The sequence below is a fragment of the Toxorhynchites rutilus genome, chromosome 2 (genome assembly GCF_029784135.1).
Source record: "Toxorhynchites rutilus septentrionalis strain SRP chromosome 2, ASM2978413v1, whole genome shotgun sequence".
Taxonomy (NCBI): Eukaryota; Metazoa; Arthropoda; class Insecta; order Diptera; family Culicidae; genus Toxorhynchites; species Toxorhynchites rutilus.
Window position 1 is genome coordinate 156,543,821 of NC_073745.1, and position 15,060 is coordinate 156,558,880.

The 15,060-nt window shown below is 37.5% G+C and overlaps 2 protein-coding genes across 2 annotated transcripts; both read right to left on the reverse strand.

The window, feature by feature from the left end:
- Nucleotides 1–1,463: 1,463 nt before the first annotated feature.
- On the reverse strand, nt 1,464–9,435 carry LOC129771591 (uncharacterized). Its single transcript, XM_055775388.1, has 4 exons — nt 9,037–9,435; nt 4,364–4,583; nt 4,277–4,298; nt 1,464–2,297 (listed from the first exon to the last, which is right to left on the reverse strand). The coding sequence occupies exons 2-4, from the start codon at nt 4,538–4,540 to the stop codon at nt 2,140–2,142; spliced, it is 357 nt and encodes a 118-aa protein (XP_055631363.1). The 5' UTR covers nt 4,541–4,583; nt 9,037–9,435; the 3' UTR covers nt 1,464–2,139.
- On the reverse strand, nt 2,382–4,241 carry LOC129771590 (general odorant-binding protein lush). The gene is made up of 5 exons (XM_055775387.1): nt 3,862–4,241; nt 3,714–3,789; nt 3,557–3,651; nt 2,685–2,799; nt 2,382–2,627 (listed from the first exon to the last, which is right to left on the reverse strand). The coding sequence occupies exons 1-5, from the start codon at nt 3,925–3,927 to the stop codon at nt 2,539–2,541; spliced, it is 441 nt and encodes a 146-aa protein (XP_055631362.1). The 5' UTR covers nt 3,928–4,241; the 3' UTR covers nt 2,382–2,538.
- Nucleotides 9,436–15,060: the final 5,625 nt, after the last annotated feature.

Consider the following 15,060-nt stretch of genomic DNA (forward strand, 5'->3'; position numbering starts at 1 on the left):
ACAACTGAATGAGGTCTCCTGGATGGGCGCCCCACCATGTTCCGGTTATTGTTTGAAGAAAATTGATTCTTTGCTGGCATTTCTGTTTCAAATACGCAATGTGTATTCCCCAGGTACATTTAGAGTCAAAATATACTCCAAGGTATTTGAAAAACAACGAGTGATTGATCGTTATGTTACATTGTTATTGAGAGGAGGGCAATTGCGAATTCTACCATCGAAAAATTCTCATAATCGCATTGGAGCGGAATGTCGCGTACGACGCTTTGTGCAGGAACGGAATCGGGACAAACCTTTCTTGCAAATTTGAAAATCCAACGGTCAGAGTATTCCTCACTTTCATTTGTATGATTCCAGCCACGCATTCTCCTAGCCGTATTCCAAAGAGTGCTCATAGTTGTCTCCCTTGGCAAACCATTGACGAACTTCCGCCAATATCCACGCTTTTTTGCTTTAATCTGACCTTTTGGTTTGGCTTCTGGAGCTTGGTACTTTCGAAACCATTCTACTAATCCAGTTTTCCTGAATTTTTTGAAAGCTGATGATTTTTCAAGGTAGACCTTTGAACACTCCTTGTCCCACCAAAGTGATGAAGGACGACGTCGGAAAGTGGTAGCAGGAACACGTTTCTTTTGAGCTTGAAGTGCGCTTTCGTAAATCAACCTCGATATAAAGTTATACTCTTCGAGTGGAGGAAGTTCATGCATTGAAACAAGTGCTTCAGATATTAATTCTGCAAAAAAGTCAATATTTTTCGTGAAGTCATACGCAATATCGACTGACTCACGAGAACCTGATTCATTGGCGATCGATAAAATTATTGGCAGGTGATCACTACCGTGGGGATCTTGGATTACCTTCCACGTGCAATCCTATGCCAATGCCATTGATGAACTTCTACGTTTCTCCGGTTAGGTCCCCGACGTTACTCATCTGTCTTTTCTCAGCCAGCCCTTGCTTATTGTTCCCCCAAATTCAACTAATTTATTTTTTTGACGTAGAACTACGTCTTTCATTAAGGGTGCCAAATCAGAAAACAGGTCACGTTTTTATGAAATAAAGTTAACGGTCATAACTATTTTTTCCGCAAACGGTAAACGGAAACGGTTTACATATCAAACAAATTGGAAATTCCCTAAGATTTGTTTTTTAAATGCTATATATATATAACAATCCCCTGGTGTGTAAACGGTTTAAATTTGGTTGATGGTTGGAGTTGTTTCTACGTCAACAAAATGTTCGTGTCTTGGACACAACCTCCTATATTTTTTCTCTATTATAGAGACTTTCAACACATTTCGGCTGGTTCGTCATTTTTACTTCCATTTTTGGAAGAATGTCGGGAGTGAGAATTGAACTCGTGATCTCTGCGTGAGATCCACTACGCCAGATCGCCTCCACAATTCAACTAATTTAAGCTGAAAAAATAATGTCTGTGATATTAGAAAATAATGCAATCCTGATATGACATTCATTTTTTAATTGGTTCAACACATCACCACATTATTTAAAAATGTATTAGCTTCCAAAACTAGGTTTGTTCAATAAATATGGACGAGAAAAACGAATTGGTGAGAGTTTAAATGATTACTGTTTGTTCCATGATTATAATATATGTTTTGGTTTGTCAAACAAATGCTATATGTTTTCATTTATGTCGAAATTTTCAAACTACTTGCTTTAGTTCGTTATCTATAAACTTTGTTGTAAAATTATGGTTGGGCTAGTAGTTATTGGTAAAAGTTGTATAATTCTCAGTTGTATAGTTATTATCATTAAGATGATCAAAAATAGTGTACATTGATTGGATCGATCCTAAAATAAAGATATGTTTCAATATGTTGTACATTTGGTAAAACAGAGCATAGCAAATAAAGGCTAGGTTTGTTGTCTACATATAGTAGGAATACATATCACGACCTTTCAACACACGTTTACGTTACGGCTACTCATAATCGAGCATCTATTCAAACATGTGCGTTTCATAAATTTGACATAACGTGAAACACGTTGTTCGTTTCATAAATTATCTTAACATCATATCGTAGGATTGGAAATATTGTTTCAATACACATCTTTAGACAAAATTACTTTTTGATTTTTTTCTTCATCTACATAGTGATCATTAATTTAATGTATTCATTTATTAGCGGTGACTGATGAAGAGCCTGCCGGTCTTTGTCCTGGCAATGTGGTCGAGTTTGTGCAGTTGCATATTGCTTCAAAAATCCTGAGCACGATGCCTCGTGTACGCGTAACGACGCGGTGTTGCTTTAAGCCGCTTAGAAGTTTGTTCCCTACAATAGACAAGGTAATGTAATGACTCGCTTGTACATCTTATCAGTTAGAGTGAACTTATGTATCTCAGAAAGAAATAATAATTTAATACAACACACAATTACATTTATTTGCATATATTTGCGTTATGTAGAGACAGAAATGTGCAAACATTAATCTACAAAATCGATAAATTGAGAGTCTATAACATTTATTTCATTCGATCAGAATCATTGTCCATTTTTATCAGCCACCATAATCTTAGGGGAATAGAAACACGTCTGGGTTGAATTCAGCGGCGCATTTCACGGAGTAGTAAACTTTATCACAGCTCTCTTTATAGCCCGATTCTGAAAAAAAGTTCGGGAGATTGATCGATGAATTCTGTTGAATGTTGAAGAACTTACGTGCATTTTTGCAAGCATTCAAAGCTTCTTTAGCGGGCGCTTTCAGCTCGGACGGAAGCATAGCATCGATCTGGGCTAATGTTTTGGAATAACTTAAGTCCCCTTTCTTTGTAAGCTGTATACGCGTGTAGAAAACTATATTGTAAGATTCTGTTTATTCCAATTATTCGTTGATGAAATATGATTGGGTGAGTATGACGGTTTGCAATTGTTTTGAATTTAATAAACGTGGGAGATACTGGAGCAGTAGTGTCGAATGGAGCTTTCGCATCCGGGGCGAAAAAGTCGAATTGCACCTTTACCACCCCGCAAGAAAACCTAAAATCGTGCACCCGGGGGCGGTCCGCCGCCTCCGCACCACCCAGCGCCCTGACTGGAGATATGTTTATTTGTCGACCTATAAACAACCTAAATGTTATGTCGTCGAATCGAAGTAAATTCAAACAAACAAAATTAGCGTGCACGATAATAACCCCCATCATCCCGATTCTGCATTCCGCCAGATTTGCATTTCGTTCGAAACCATGATTTCGTTCGAGTTATAATTTCGCTTCCCCTATTTCGAATGTTTTACCCATTTAATGTTCGAAGAGAAGCAGATCGAACGAAATGCAGAAAATAACTCGAACAGAATACAGAATGTAATTTTATAAAGTCGTTCGAAATATTTCGAATCGATCGAAATACAGGATAGGGATGAATTATCCTAGCCTACTACACTTCTTCTGAACGGTTGTTTCTATTGCAGTTGTTTTCTGGGGTGATTTATTCCGGGAATCAAGGAAAGATGCTGGCTATAACTTGATTCAACCATAGCATATAAAAAATTACCTGACAATATCTTTTAATATCTATTTAAGACATTAACATACCGTTCCTGCCATTTGAGCTATACAGACAGTATAGCATTTTATCTCATTGTCAGGCTCCGGTGGAAAATTTCCTGCTTTAAGGGCATCCAGTGTTGCTAACAGGATTGAAAGTTATTCACAGGGGATAGCTGTTAGTCGAATATTTAACAATAAATACCTTCATCTACTTGGAATTTGGGTGCACAAGCTTTTCGCATCATCTCTAGTGAATTTTTAAGCTGCTTCATTGTCATCTAAAATCGAGAAAACCGGACACAATCGAAATGTTCCAAAACAATGTTTTTTATAAATACATGTTCACTTACCGCGCCATAACTTAGACTCAATATATTGAAAATTAACACCAGTGTCACAATCACTGAACTTTCCATAGTGCTTAATCATACTTGAATGATAATTTGGATGATAACTCTCGATATACCATGATAACTCATAACAAAATAAGAGCTGTCGATGAATCCATTGATATTTATACCACGAATATACTGAATCATTTTGTTAATCTCTACCCGCCTCACTAATAGCATTACTCAAGCTGCATTAAATAAAACAAAAGCTTAAGCATCAATTGGGTGTCATGATAACCGATCTAGCAAAAATTGCAATCATAGTATAAGTTCGTTGCCGGTAATTATAAGCTAGACAGAAGAGATATATAATTAAGACGAACGCGCTCGAACTCAAACATTACGTGAAATGATTCGCAGATTTTGTACTCACCATTCCTGGGCCTTTCTTCCGCCTGGAAATGAAAAGGAAAGAATGTGTCTTCATTTTACATTGCATAGAAATGGTTGTAAGCTATACCGTTTTATCCTGGAGTTTTACTTCGGCGTTTTTCTGAGCCTCATTCAGGACGTCGTCAACGAATACGTTCACATCATTCATTCTGTCCGGATCATTTTTAAACTCCGCGATACGGTTATCCATATTTTCTCGTGGATTGTGAGATTCTTGAATGTCTAGATTCATTTCAACACGCATCCTGATTTTTGTCGTAATCAGTCTCGATTGTATACGATCTCACCTTCAAAATGGAATTTACATCGGAGGACAGAATTAGAAGAACCGTTTATTGAATTCAAGTAATCAACATTCATTGGAAAACCATTGCTTTGGGGGAAGAAATAATGATGCAATGATTTGAGTTATCTAGTGTACCAGGTGTGCAAGTTGAAATTGTCCGGGTTTTTTTCGATGAAGAAAACACATAATTTTTAGAAGAACCTCAAAATGATTTTATTCGGAATAATTCCCGTTTGATTTCACATATTTCATCTTTCAGGCAGATAGTGGATTCCTTTCGAACAGGACTTTTTTTGTTTCGACGAAAACCATATGCCGATCTATTTTTCGACATGCTCTGTAGAGGAAGTTTAGCAGTAAAGTGAATCTGACTGGACTAGGTCTGGAGAATACAGCGGATGCGATAACGTTTCCCAATTGAGGGTTTTTATTGTGTCCTTCACGTAGGGATACCATCCGTACTCTTTTTAGAGTACATGTACTCTTTTCCAATAAAAAAATGAGTGTACTCTTCTTTTTGCAAAATAAGCCCAAATGTACTCTTTTTGACCGTCAAGTTTCAAAACTATACGAATACGAATTCATATAAACGAATTGTTTTGAATTGAACTGTACATATACATTTTGCAGTAGTACATTTCATTCCAAAACAAACATTCACCGAACGTGTAATAAAAACCATTCTCGCACCCACAGTCTGACAGTTCATGATTGCGCTTCTTCGGAATGTTGTTTTAATGTATATTGGTTTTTAGCTATCGTTCGCCTGCCTGCTTTCTTTTTCGCTGAATACCGAAGTGAAATAATTGAAATTTATCCGAAACTATCTCCTTGCACTATTGTTGTACAATCGTTTAATCCGTAAGTATTCTGTAGGATCATATTCGTTGTGAAACCAAATTTCATTGCCTATTTTAGCTTCATCATGTCCCGTCGGAAGAATAAATTTTCTGATGCTCTGCAAAAGGAATTCCCGCAATTCAAACCAACTTCGGACGAATCTGATGTCTTTTATGAGGTCTGCCAGAAGAAAATTTCCATCGCAAACAAAGGACGAACTGATCTAACTCAGCATTTAGCATCAAAAAAGCACCAGTTAAATATCAGAGCAGCAGGTTCGTCTCGAAAACTTTCGCAACTACTGGTGGTACAAAAATCCCCGCTCGAGTTAAAAATATTGGCTGCTGAAGCCACAATGGCATTCCATGCCGTTCAGCACAACTATAGCTACCTGAGCTGTGATTGCGGAAGTAAGCTGTCCAAGAAAGTGTTTCCTGATTCAGAGATTGCCGGCAAATTTGCATGTGCAAGAACTAAGACTGAGGCTATAATCAATGACGTTCTGGGACCACAATCAATCAAACTACGTTTGGAGGAGATGCGAAGGCTGGCCGTTCCTTTCATCGGAGTAAGTACGGATGGAAGCAATCATGGGGCGATCAAAATGTTCCCCGTTCTCGTTCAGTATTTTCATCGTGAAAAGGGGATCCAACATGTGCTGTTGTCGTTTGAGTCATTGGAAAACGAAACCTCGATCCGTATCTCCGAGCTATTAATAGAAAATCTGGTGAAACAAGAACTGCTTCGAAAGTGTGTTGCATTTGGTGGTGATAGCTGTAATACTAATTTCGGTGGGGTTGGTCGCCGAGGAGAACATAATGTGTTTCACCATATGAAACAAGCCACTCAACGTGAACTTGTGGGGGTGGGTTGCCCTGCACATTTGCTGCATAACACCGCTCGTCATGGATTCGATCGTTTGGATGTGGATATTGAGGCTCTGGTTTTGAAAATTTATGGATATTTTTCCGTATATACAATTCATACGGAAGAGCTGAAGAAGTTCTGTTCATTTGTGGGCACCGAGTATAAAAAGGGTTTTGAAGCATTCGAAAACACGATGGCTTTCCCTTATGCCCACCGTTGAGCGTATACTTCATTTGTACGCAGCTCTAAAAAGTTATTTCAAATCAATTGACAGTCCTCCGAAGCTCCTGGAGAATTTTTTTGAAGATGACATAAATGAAGCGTATCTATGGTTTGTCCATTCATTAATGTCAATATTTTATAATAACATAAAGAATATTGAAGCGGCAGACATGTCTTAATCGAAACGGTTTGTACAGTCGACAGCGTGCGCAAACAACTTTCGGATAGGTACACTCAGCAGTTCATTCCTCTTCAAGTAAAGAAAATTTTTCGAGACAGTCTTGATTCGAAGCGTTCAGATAGTATCAAAAAGTCGTTTATTGAGGTGTATAAAAACTGTCTAGATTATTTAGACAAATGGACTGGTCACTTCGATGAAGTAAAAGTCTTTCAAAGATTTACATGTCGTTCATAAATGGACCACTTATTTTCAAACCATCGTTCCAAGTTCGCGCACAGAACTGTTAAAAATCGCTCAGTTCTTGTTTGCCATTCCCAGTCATAATGCCACAGTCGAGCGCTTATTCAGGTTTATGAATAGCTTCTGGTCTGATGATAGAAATCGTTTCCTCCCCAAATGTGTCGAAGCATTAATAATGGTGAAATTTAATTACCAAATTGACTGTGTCCATTTCTATGAAATGATTGAAACTGACTCGTTGTTGTTAGGTTGTGTGAGGAGTTCAAATAAGTATAAGCAGTAATGCTTTGTTTTTTTTTCTTTAAGAAAAGAAAAAGGTGTTTAACTTGACAGAATAAAGATATATGTTCTATCCAAAAACACGTGTTTTTTTGTTGAGAAAAAAATGTACTCTTTTGTACTCTATTTCAGAAATACAAGTATGTACTCTTTTGTGGTATGTAGCATATGGTAACCCTACCTTCACGGCTTCACGATTATGTGCGTCGGTCCGGTATCATTATGTATTATCACCCATTCCAGTCATTTTTCATCAATGTAAAAATAAATATAAACATAAATGCAAAGATAAATTTATCATGTGTTGTCGGTTGTAACGAAGAACCAAGAATAGTGACGAAACGTAAGTAAAATGGATGTTGGGCATATGACCTATAAGCGAATGGTTCGTAGAGATGTCACAAGCGAGTTTAGGTTCATTATTACTGACGATTTCTCTAGAAAACTCGTTAACTAGCAAGAAATTAGCAGTTGTGGGCGAACAATTAAGGTTTTCATCCAAAAGGGACAACGGACTCGTAGATAAGACTTCCTGATAAAGCGTACTCTACTATACATAAAAGTACACTAAGGACCATTGCTGTTTTAACCAGGTTTGAGGACTGTCACTACAGTCAAGAATATCCGGTAGTGTTCTAACAATAGAATGGATTTAATCGCAACGCACATCATTCCATCCGATTGGCCCCAATTCCGCTCAATTGAAAATGTTGTCAAATAAAAGCTCAAAAAGAGTGACATCCTGAGTCACAACAGTCACAACAGAAATGAAGAGAATAAAATAGCCGCTTAGGTTGGACAGTTGAGTTCGCAATTTCGTCAAACCACATTAAACAATTTTATTGATATTTTTTTTTGAATTTGCATAAGATAGCTTTAACTATATCTCAACTATCAAGATAGAGCATTTTTTATTAATGTTTTCTGTCTATGGAGATTTCCTAACACTAGTGTCTCTCTAAAAAGCACTAATTTCGACGCATATTTTTCTTATAATATTGAGATAATCAAAAATAAAAGCTGGTTATCTAGAATCAACACGATGAAAAACGACCTATTCTTCGAATCATAATATCATAAAAGCGACGAATCAATAAAGTGTATTTTTAGAACCATTATGCGCATATTTGTTTTGCGAATTCCTTCCCGACCGATGCGAAGCTGGAAGTTGGCTAAATTTGATATTGTGCTTCAATACGAATTTACGAATTGGGGTATGAATATTATTATTAATGTCCCACGATGATTTATTACAATAATTCGATAATGATGCATCTTGGAATTATTTCCCGTCGATTGTTCATAAATTTTCCGATAGATTTGGCATCTCTCGTAGGAAATATTCCAAGCCGCGATGCAAATGGTGTTCAAACGTAAACACTATTCTCAACTTGTTGTAACATTATGACATCGTAAATTGTCCGCGGCTATAGTTGACTGTGTGGTAGCGAATAGTATACACTTTCTACGGTATGCCCTGTATACGGTATACTCTTTTATGGACATATTCAATTGCAAGTTTTTTGTTCATGAGATAACAACTGTATCATAAACTTGAACAAATGAAACAGCCTCCATATCTCATCGAAGTCAAATTAATGAAAACGCACTGATGCATTCAGTGATTCAACTAAACGAGAAAAAGTTATTAGCTTCTTCTGTTTATCGAAGGTACTCTATTTCATTGGTTGCATACTTCATTATTGCATAAACCAGAGAGTAACTTCATACTAAATTCACTTGGAATAAGTAATTTATTTAATTGTAGCTGCACAGGCACGATAGAACTGAGTTGTTTTTCTTGTTTACAATTTAAAGTTCTCACCTGTTCCTATGTACCACAACAATTTGTATTTGATTTGTTCTGTTGCTCACACTTTACCAATTTATTAAAAAAAGCACTGTAGCAAACCGTAAACTCTTGAATACTGATGGGAGATCCGGTGAAGTAAATTATTGTTCGATTTAGCCTGGAGCACTTCACAATCTGCTACTGATAGCAGAATCTAATGCGTTCGGGAGAAATCCCAGTTTTTGCATCACGAGCTCACGAACTTTCGTCATCTCTCTGCTCTGTTTGTTACAATTATCTCTCACGATATCCATTTATCGAGGTGCATCGCTACTATATGTTGGCAAGCATCGGATACCTATACGATAATCAATATCAATGATGAGAAGAACTATGTTCCAACAATAACTCTTCAAAAACATAGTAAATTTACTAAATCATAATAATTATTTGGTATTTTTGATTCGCTCATGTTCTGTTTGTTTGGTTGCGCAATGAAATACAGCGCAGGTTGTCTTGGGGATGATGGAAAACAGCCCGGAACGTAATTCAGAAGATTTTATTTTCTGATTCCTCTCAATTCGGAAACAACATAAAATGTGGTGGACCATGCTTACTGGATGGCCAATATAAACACAATAACGAATTTGCACCACGGAGCTCAGAGAAAATTGGTGAGTGATTGAGTATAACGTTGTATTTTATCAAAACTTGATACTCGATGTAATTAGGACATGCACCAAGTGATTATCTGTTGATTTACATAAAGGCGATAATCTCATCTCCCTACAATTAGTGCTATTCAAACAAAATTTTAAGGGCTCTATAACAGGAAAACGATTTTCTCATATTCAAAATTCATGGAAAAATTGCAGAATCACGAAATGTGAAGCTTGTTTTTAGAACAGTCTAGGATCTTGCCAGTTATTTGATTGCCAAAATTACTTCACATATAGTAGCAAATTATGAATCCAAAAGTATCCAAAACAGGACCTCATTGTGGATGCAGGACTACGATTTTTTTTCATTCAGTTTGCTTGTCATCACTTCGAATGTTATTTGAGAATGAAGCGAAATTTGAGGATGATTCTTCAGTACAATTTTTGTTTCATTGTTACATTTCTGCTACCCCCACCAATGCCAGCAATCAGACCCACCATGAAAAATCTTTAATTTAATTTCTTTGGGCATATAATAGAAAAATTTACCTTGTTCACTCCGGGTCAGATGTCGTGTAAATGCGGGTTAGTTCATTCGTCTGTAATAGAAATTGTGTTTGGGAAGATTCTAAAAAAAATGCGATCGAATCGCACTAGAGCAGAGCAACAACTTTTTTTTTTTATTAATTCGTTTATTTTTACAGGCTCAGTTACTTAAGTTTAAAGGAGCCGAATTCTTAAATATAATTTTAAAACTATATATATATATAAATGCATCTCCTGGACCATTGTGCAATGGTACCAAGTATCGGGTTTTTCAGTAAGAGTGCTACAATAGTTTTTTTTAAATAAAACAAAAAAGATTTTGGATATCAATGAAATTCTTTATTCATGTGAAAGTACATTTGATGCCATTATGTATGGAACTAGATTTCTTTTGCATGGCCACCACGGACACGCTCGCAGAAGTCTAGACGCTAAACCCTATTTTCGACAGTTTTCAAGCATAGATCGGCCGACACTGCTTCAATTTCACGTTCGATATTCGTACGAAGTTCATCAATCGTCGCTGGCTTGTTGGCATAGACGTAGCCCTACAGGAAATAGTCTAACGGCGTCAAATCGCACGACCGAGGCGGCCAATTGACTGGGCCATTTCGCGAGATAAAACGCTCACCAAACATGATTTTCAATAAATCGATTGTTTAATTCACTGTGTGGCTTGTGGCGCCGTCCTGTTGAAACCACATATTGTCCAAGTCCAGTGAGATCTGGCGGCGAGCACGCGATGCCCAAGAAATTGGAGACCGACAGCCTACAACCGAGTGAATTGGAGGAATATTGTTCATCAGGCCTTGCCATAAGATGGAAAGCCAGTTAAATAAATAATAAATGCCCAAGTCCGTATCATCCAATTCTGGCCAAAAGTATTCGGTTATCATTGAGCGGTAGCGATACCCATTCACAGCAACGTGCCGATGTTGATCATCACGGAGGTACGGCCCAATTACGTCGCCGGACCATAAACCGCACCAAACCGTTATTTTTTCGGGATGCAATGGAGTACGTGTGGATTGCTGCCCGACTAATAACGCATATTTTGCTTATTGACGAAGCCATCCAGCCAAAAATGAGCCTCATCACTAAAGATGATTTTTTGATGAGAATCCGAATCCGAATCGTTTTCAAGTTGTTGCTCAGCCCAACTCATGAACATTAGACGGTGGTGGTCAAGCGGCTTCAGTTCTTGCCTGAATTTGATCTTGAAGGATGTAGATCAATTTATTTTCGCAAAATTCGCCACAACGATGTCACAGAGAACGACGTGTAAGAGACTGATTTGGGTCTTCCTCAATTGATGCGCTAGCGGCAGCAATATTCTCGACACTAGGGCACTTCTCTGTCTCACTGGCACGGGAACATTTTGTACTGTGCCTGTGGATTCAATCAATTTTCACTAGACGCTCAATTGTTGATCTGGCAGGACGATTATGACGACCATAAATTGGACGTAGCGCTTTTAAAGATGAGGCCATTGACTCCGAATTTCGGAAGTAAATTTTAATAATCACGACTCGTTGTTGGATCGTACATCTTTCCATTATGAAATTGCAAACCTTACTGAAGAGAAATGTCAAGAGAGCGGGAAAAATATGGCGTCGATTGCTGTCCCTATCGGTCTACTTTTGTAGCGTCCCTATTGAAATACCCGTTACATATCGGGTATCTGGATCTTCGTTGAGCGTGTTGTTGTTTTATGAAGTATTATTTCCTTGATATTTTTTCTTCAAATGCGCAATGTGGTTAGCTCAAGTGCATTTTGAATCAAATCCGACCCCAAGGTATATGAAAGACAACAGATGGGAAGTTATCCTGCTCCAATACTTAAACTGCAATTGAGCTGAGGAACGCTACGAGGATTTTTGCTATGGTCTTTGCGAGTTTACGAGATGTCGTGCAAGAAGATATTTAAATTCCAGGATGTCCTGATCTCCTCAGATCGATTGGCAGAATTTCAATTGAAATAGATTAAAAGCCGTTTTTATGCTCAGGAATAACGCTTTCTTCTTGTGCACAAAGTCTAGTTGAATATTTTTTGACTCCAATAACTTTATCGTTATAACCGCTTTAAGATAAACCGCCTTAGGCTGATGTCACATTAGGCGGATTCGCCGTCGCGGATATTGCGACGGTTTTTTTTCTCGATATGAATTCGCTTCCAAAACCGCCCCGCTCTGTGTGACATGGCTAATTCACAATACACTGTAGATCCTCCGCTGCGGTTTTACTCGGCGAATCCGCCTAATGTGACATCAGCCTTAGCGTCATGATAACTACCATAGCGTCATAATAATAATTCACTTCACCCATAGTTCATATCATACCGAATTGAACCTGAGAATGGTTGAATTGAGACTAGATTCCGTAGTTGACTATAAATAATAGAATTTCTTGGTTATGCTACAAACAGCGCATCGATACGGCAAATCGTCGATTCCGTAGTTGACTATAAATAATAGAATTTCTTGGTTATGCTACAAACAGCACATCGATACGGCAAAATAGTCAACAGCAATATGGAAAGCGAAAAATGTTTGGACGAAAACTATAATTTCGTCAAAAATCGAATTTAGAAAACTCCCTTCGGGCCCGAGGAAGACAGCAGCCCAATGTGCCGGTGAGAGATGTGTTGGCTCGGTTAGACCTTGATTACATGTCCCATATATATGTTTTCCTTAAAGCTATAGATCTTCGTGTGTGATTGTCCCTACATCCTTATACCCTCCTTTCCTTCCTTTGCGGATAATTCGTCCCCTTGCTATAAATAGTAGAATAAGTTGAAATGTAAATACACTATAGATATACGAATAGATTTATGAAATGAGTGTTCATCAACATTGTTACAATTTCCTTATATCCCATCCTTCTCCTAAAAATATGTCACCCTCCTAAACTCGAGTACACCGCGAGTAATCGGTTTTCCACCTTACTAACCATAGATGTAAGAAAATTGTTTATATATATATATATATATATATATATATATATATATATATATATATATATATATATATATATATATATATATATATATATATATATATATATATATATATATATATATATATATATATATATATATATATATATATATATATATATATATATATATATATATATATATATATATATATATATATATAAACAATTTTCTTACATCTATGGTTAGTAAGGTGGAAAACCGATTACTCGCGGTGTACTCGAGTTTAGGAGGGTGACATATTTTTAGGAGAAGGATGGGATATAAGGAAATTGTAACAATGTTGATGAACACTCATTTCATAAATCTATTCGTATATCTATAGTGTATTTACATTTCAACTTATTCTACTATTTATAGCAAGGGGACGAATTATCCGCAAAGGAAGGAAAGGAGGGTGTAAGGATGTAGGGACAATCACACACGAAGATCTATAGCTTTAAGGAAAACATATATATGGGACATGTAATCAAGGTCTAACCGAGCCAACACATCTCTCACCGGCACATTGGGCTGCTGTCTTCCTCGGGCCCGAAGGGAGTTTTCTAAATTCGATTTTTGACGAAATTATAGTTTTCGTCCAAACATTTTTCGCTTTCCATATTGCTGTTGACTATTTTGCCGTATCGATGTGCTGTTTGTAGCATAACCAAGAAATTCTATTATTTATAGTCAACTACGGAATCGACGATTTGCCGTATCGATGCGCTGTTTGTAGCATAACCAAGAAATTCTATTATTTATAGTCAACTACGGAATCTAGTCTCAATTCAACCATTCTCAGGTTCAATTCGGTATGATATGAACTATGGGTGAAGTGAATTATTATTATGACGCTATGGTAGTTATCATGACGCTAAGGCTGATGTCACATTAGGCGGATTCGCCGAGTAAAACCGCAGCGGAGGATCTACAGTGTATTGTGAATTAGCCATGTCACACAGAGCGGGGCGGTTTTGGAAGCGAATTCATATCGAGAAAAAAAACCGTCGCAATATCCGCGACGGCGAATCCGCCTAATGTGACATCAGCCTAAGGCGGTTTATCTTAAAGCGGTTATAACGATAAAGTTATTGGAGTCAAAAAATATTCAACTAGACTTTGTGCACAAGAAGAAAGCGTTATTCCTGAGCATAAAAACGGCTTTTAATCTATTTCAATTGAAATTCTGCCAATCGATCTGAGGAGATCAGGACATCCTGGAATTTAAATATCTTCTTGCACGACATCTCGTAAACTCGCAAAGACCATAGCAAAAATCCTCGTAGCGTTCCTCAGCTCAATTGCAGTTTAAGTATTGGAGCAGGATAACTTCCCATCTGTTGTCTTTCATATACCTTGGGGTCGGATTTGATTCAAAATGCACTTGAGCTAACCACATTGCGCATTTGAAGAAAAAATATCAAGGAAATAATACTTCATAAAACAACAACACGCTCAACGAAGATCCAGATACCCGATATGTAACGGGTATTTCAATAGGGACGCTACAAAAGTAGACCGATAGGGACAGCAATCGACGCCATATTTTTCCCGCTCTCTTGACATTTCTCTTCAGTAAGGTTTGCAATTTCATAATGGAAAGATGTACGATCCAACAACGAGTCGTGATTATTAAAATTTACTTCCGAAATTCGGAGTCAATGGCCTCATCTTTAAAAGCGCTACGTCCAATTTATGGTCGTCATAATCGTCCTGCCAGATCAACAATTGAGCGTCTAGTGAAAATTGATTGAATCCACAGGCACAGTACAAAATGTTCCCGTGCCAGTGAGACAGAGAAGTGCCCTAGTGTCGAGAATATTGCTGCCGCTAGCGCATCAATTGAGGAAGACCCAAATCAGTCTCTTACACGTC

What these genes read in the sequence shown, in the direction of transcription:
- LOC129771590 (XM_055775387.1), bottom strand. Translation starts at nt 3,927, where the DNA reads ATGGAAAGTTCAGTGATTGTGACACTGGTGTTAATTTTCAATATATTG. An exon ending in CAAATTCCAAGTAGATGAAG is followed by an intron (nt 3,652 to 3,713) that starts GTATTTATTGTT and finishes CAATCCTGTTAG; the next exon opens with CAACACTGGATGCCCTTAAA. An exon ending in TAGCTCAAATGGCAGGAACG is followed by an intron (nt 2,800 to 3,556) that starts GTATGTTAATGT and finishes ACGCGTATACAG; the next exon opens with CTTACAAAGAAAGGGGACTT.
- LOC129771591 (XM_055775388.1), bottom strand. Translation starts at nt 4,540, where the DNA reads ATGCGTGTTGAAATGAATCTAGACATTCAAGAATCTCACAATCCACGA. An exon ending in TAAAACTCCAGGATAAAACG is followed by an intron (nt 4,299 to 4,363) that starts GTATAGCTTACA and finishes TTTCATTTCCAG; the next exon opens with GCGGAAGAAAGGCCCAGGAA. An exon ending in GGAAGAAAGGCCCAGGAATG is followed by an intron (nt 2,298 to 4,276) that starts GTGAGTACAAAA and finishes TGTCTATTGTAG; the next exon opens with GGAACAAACTTCTAAGCGGC.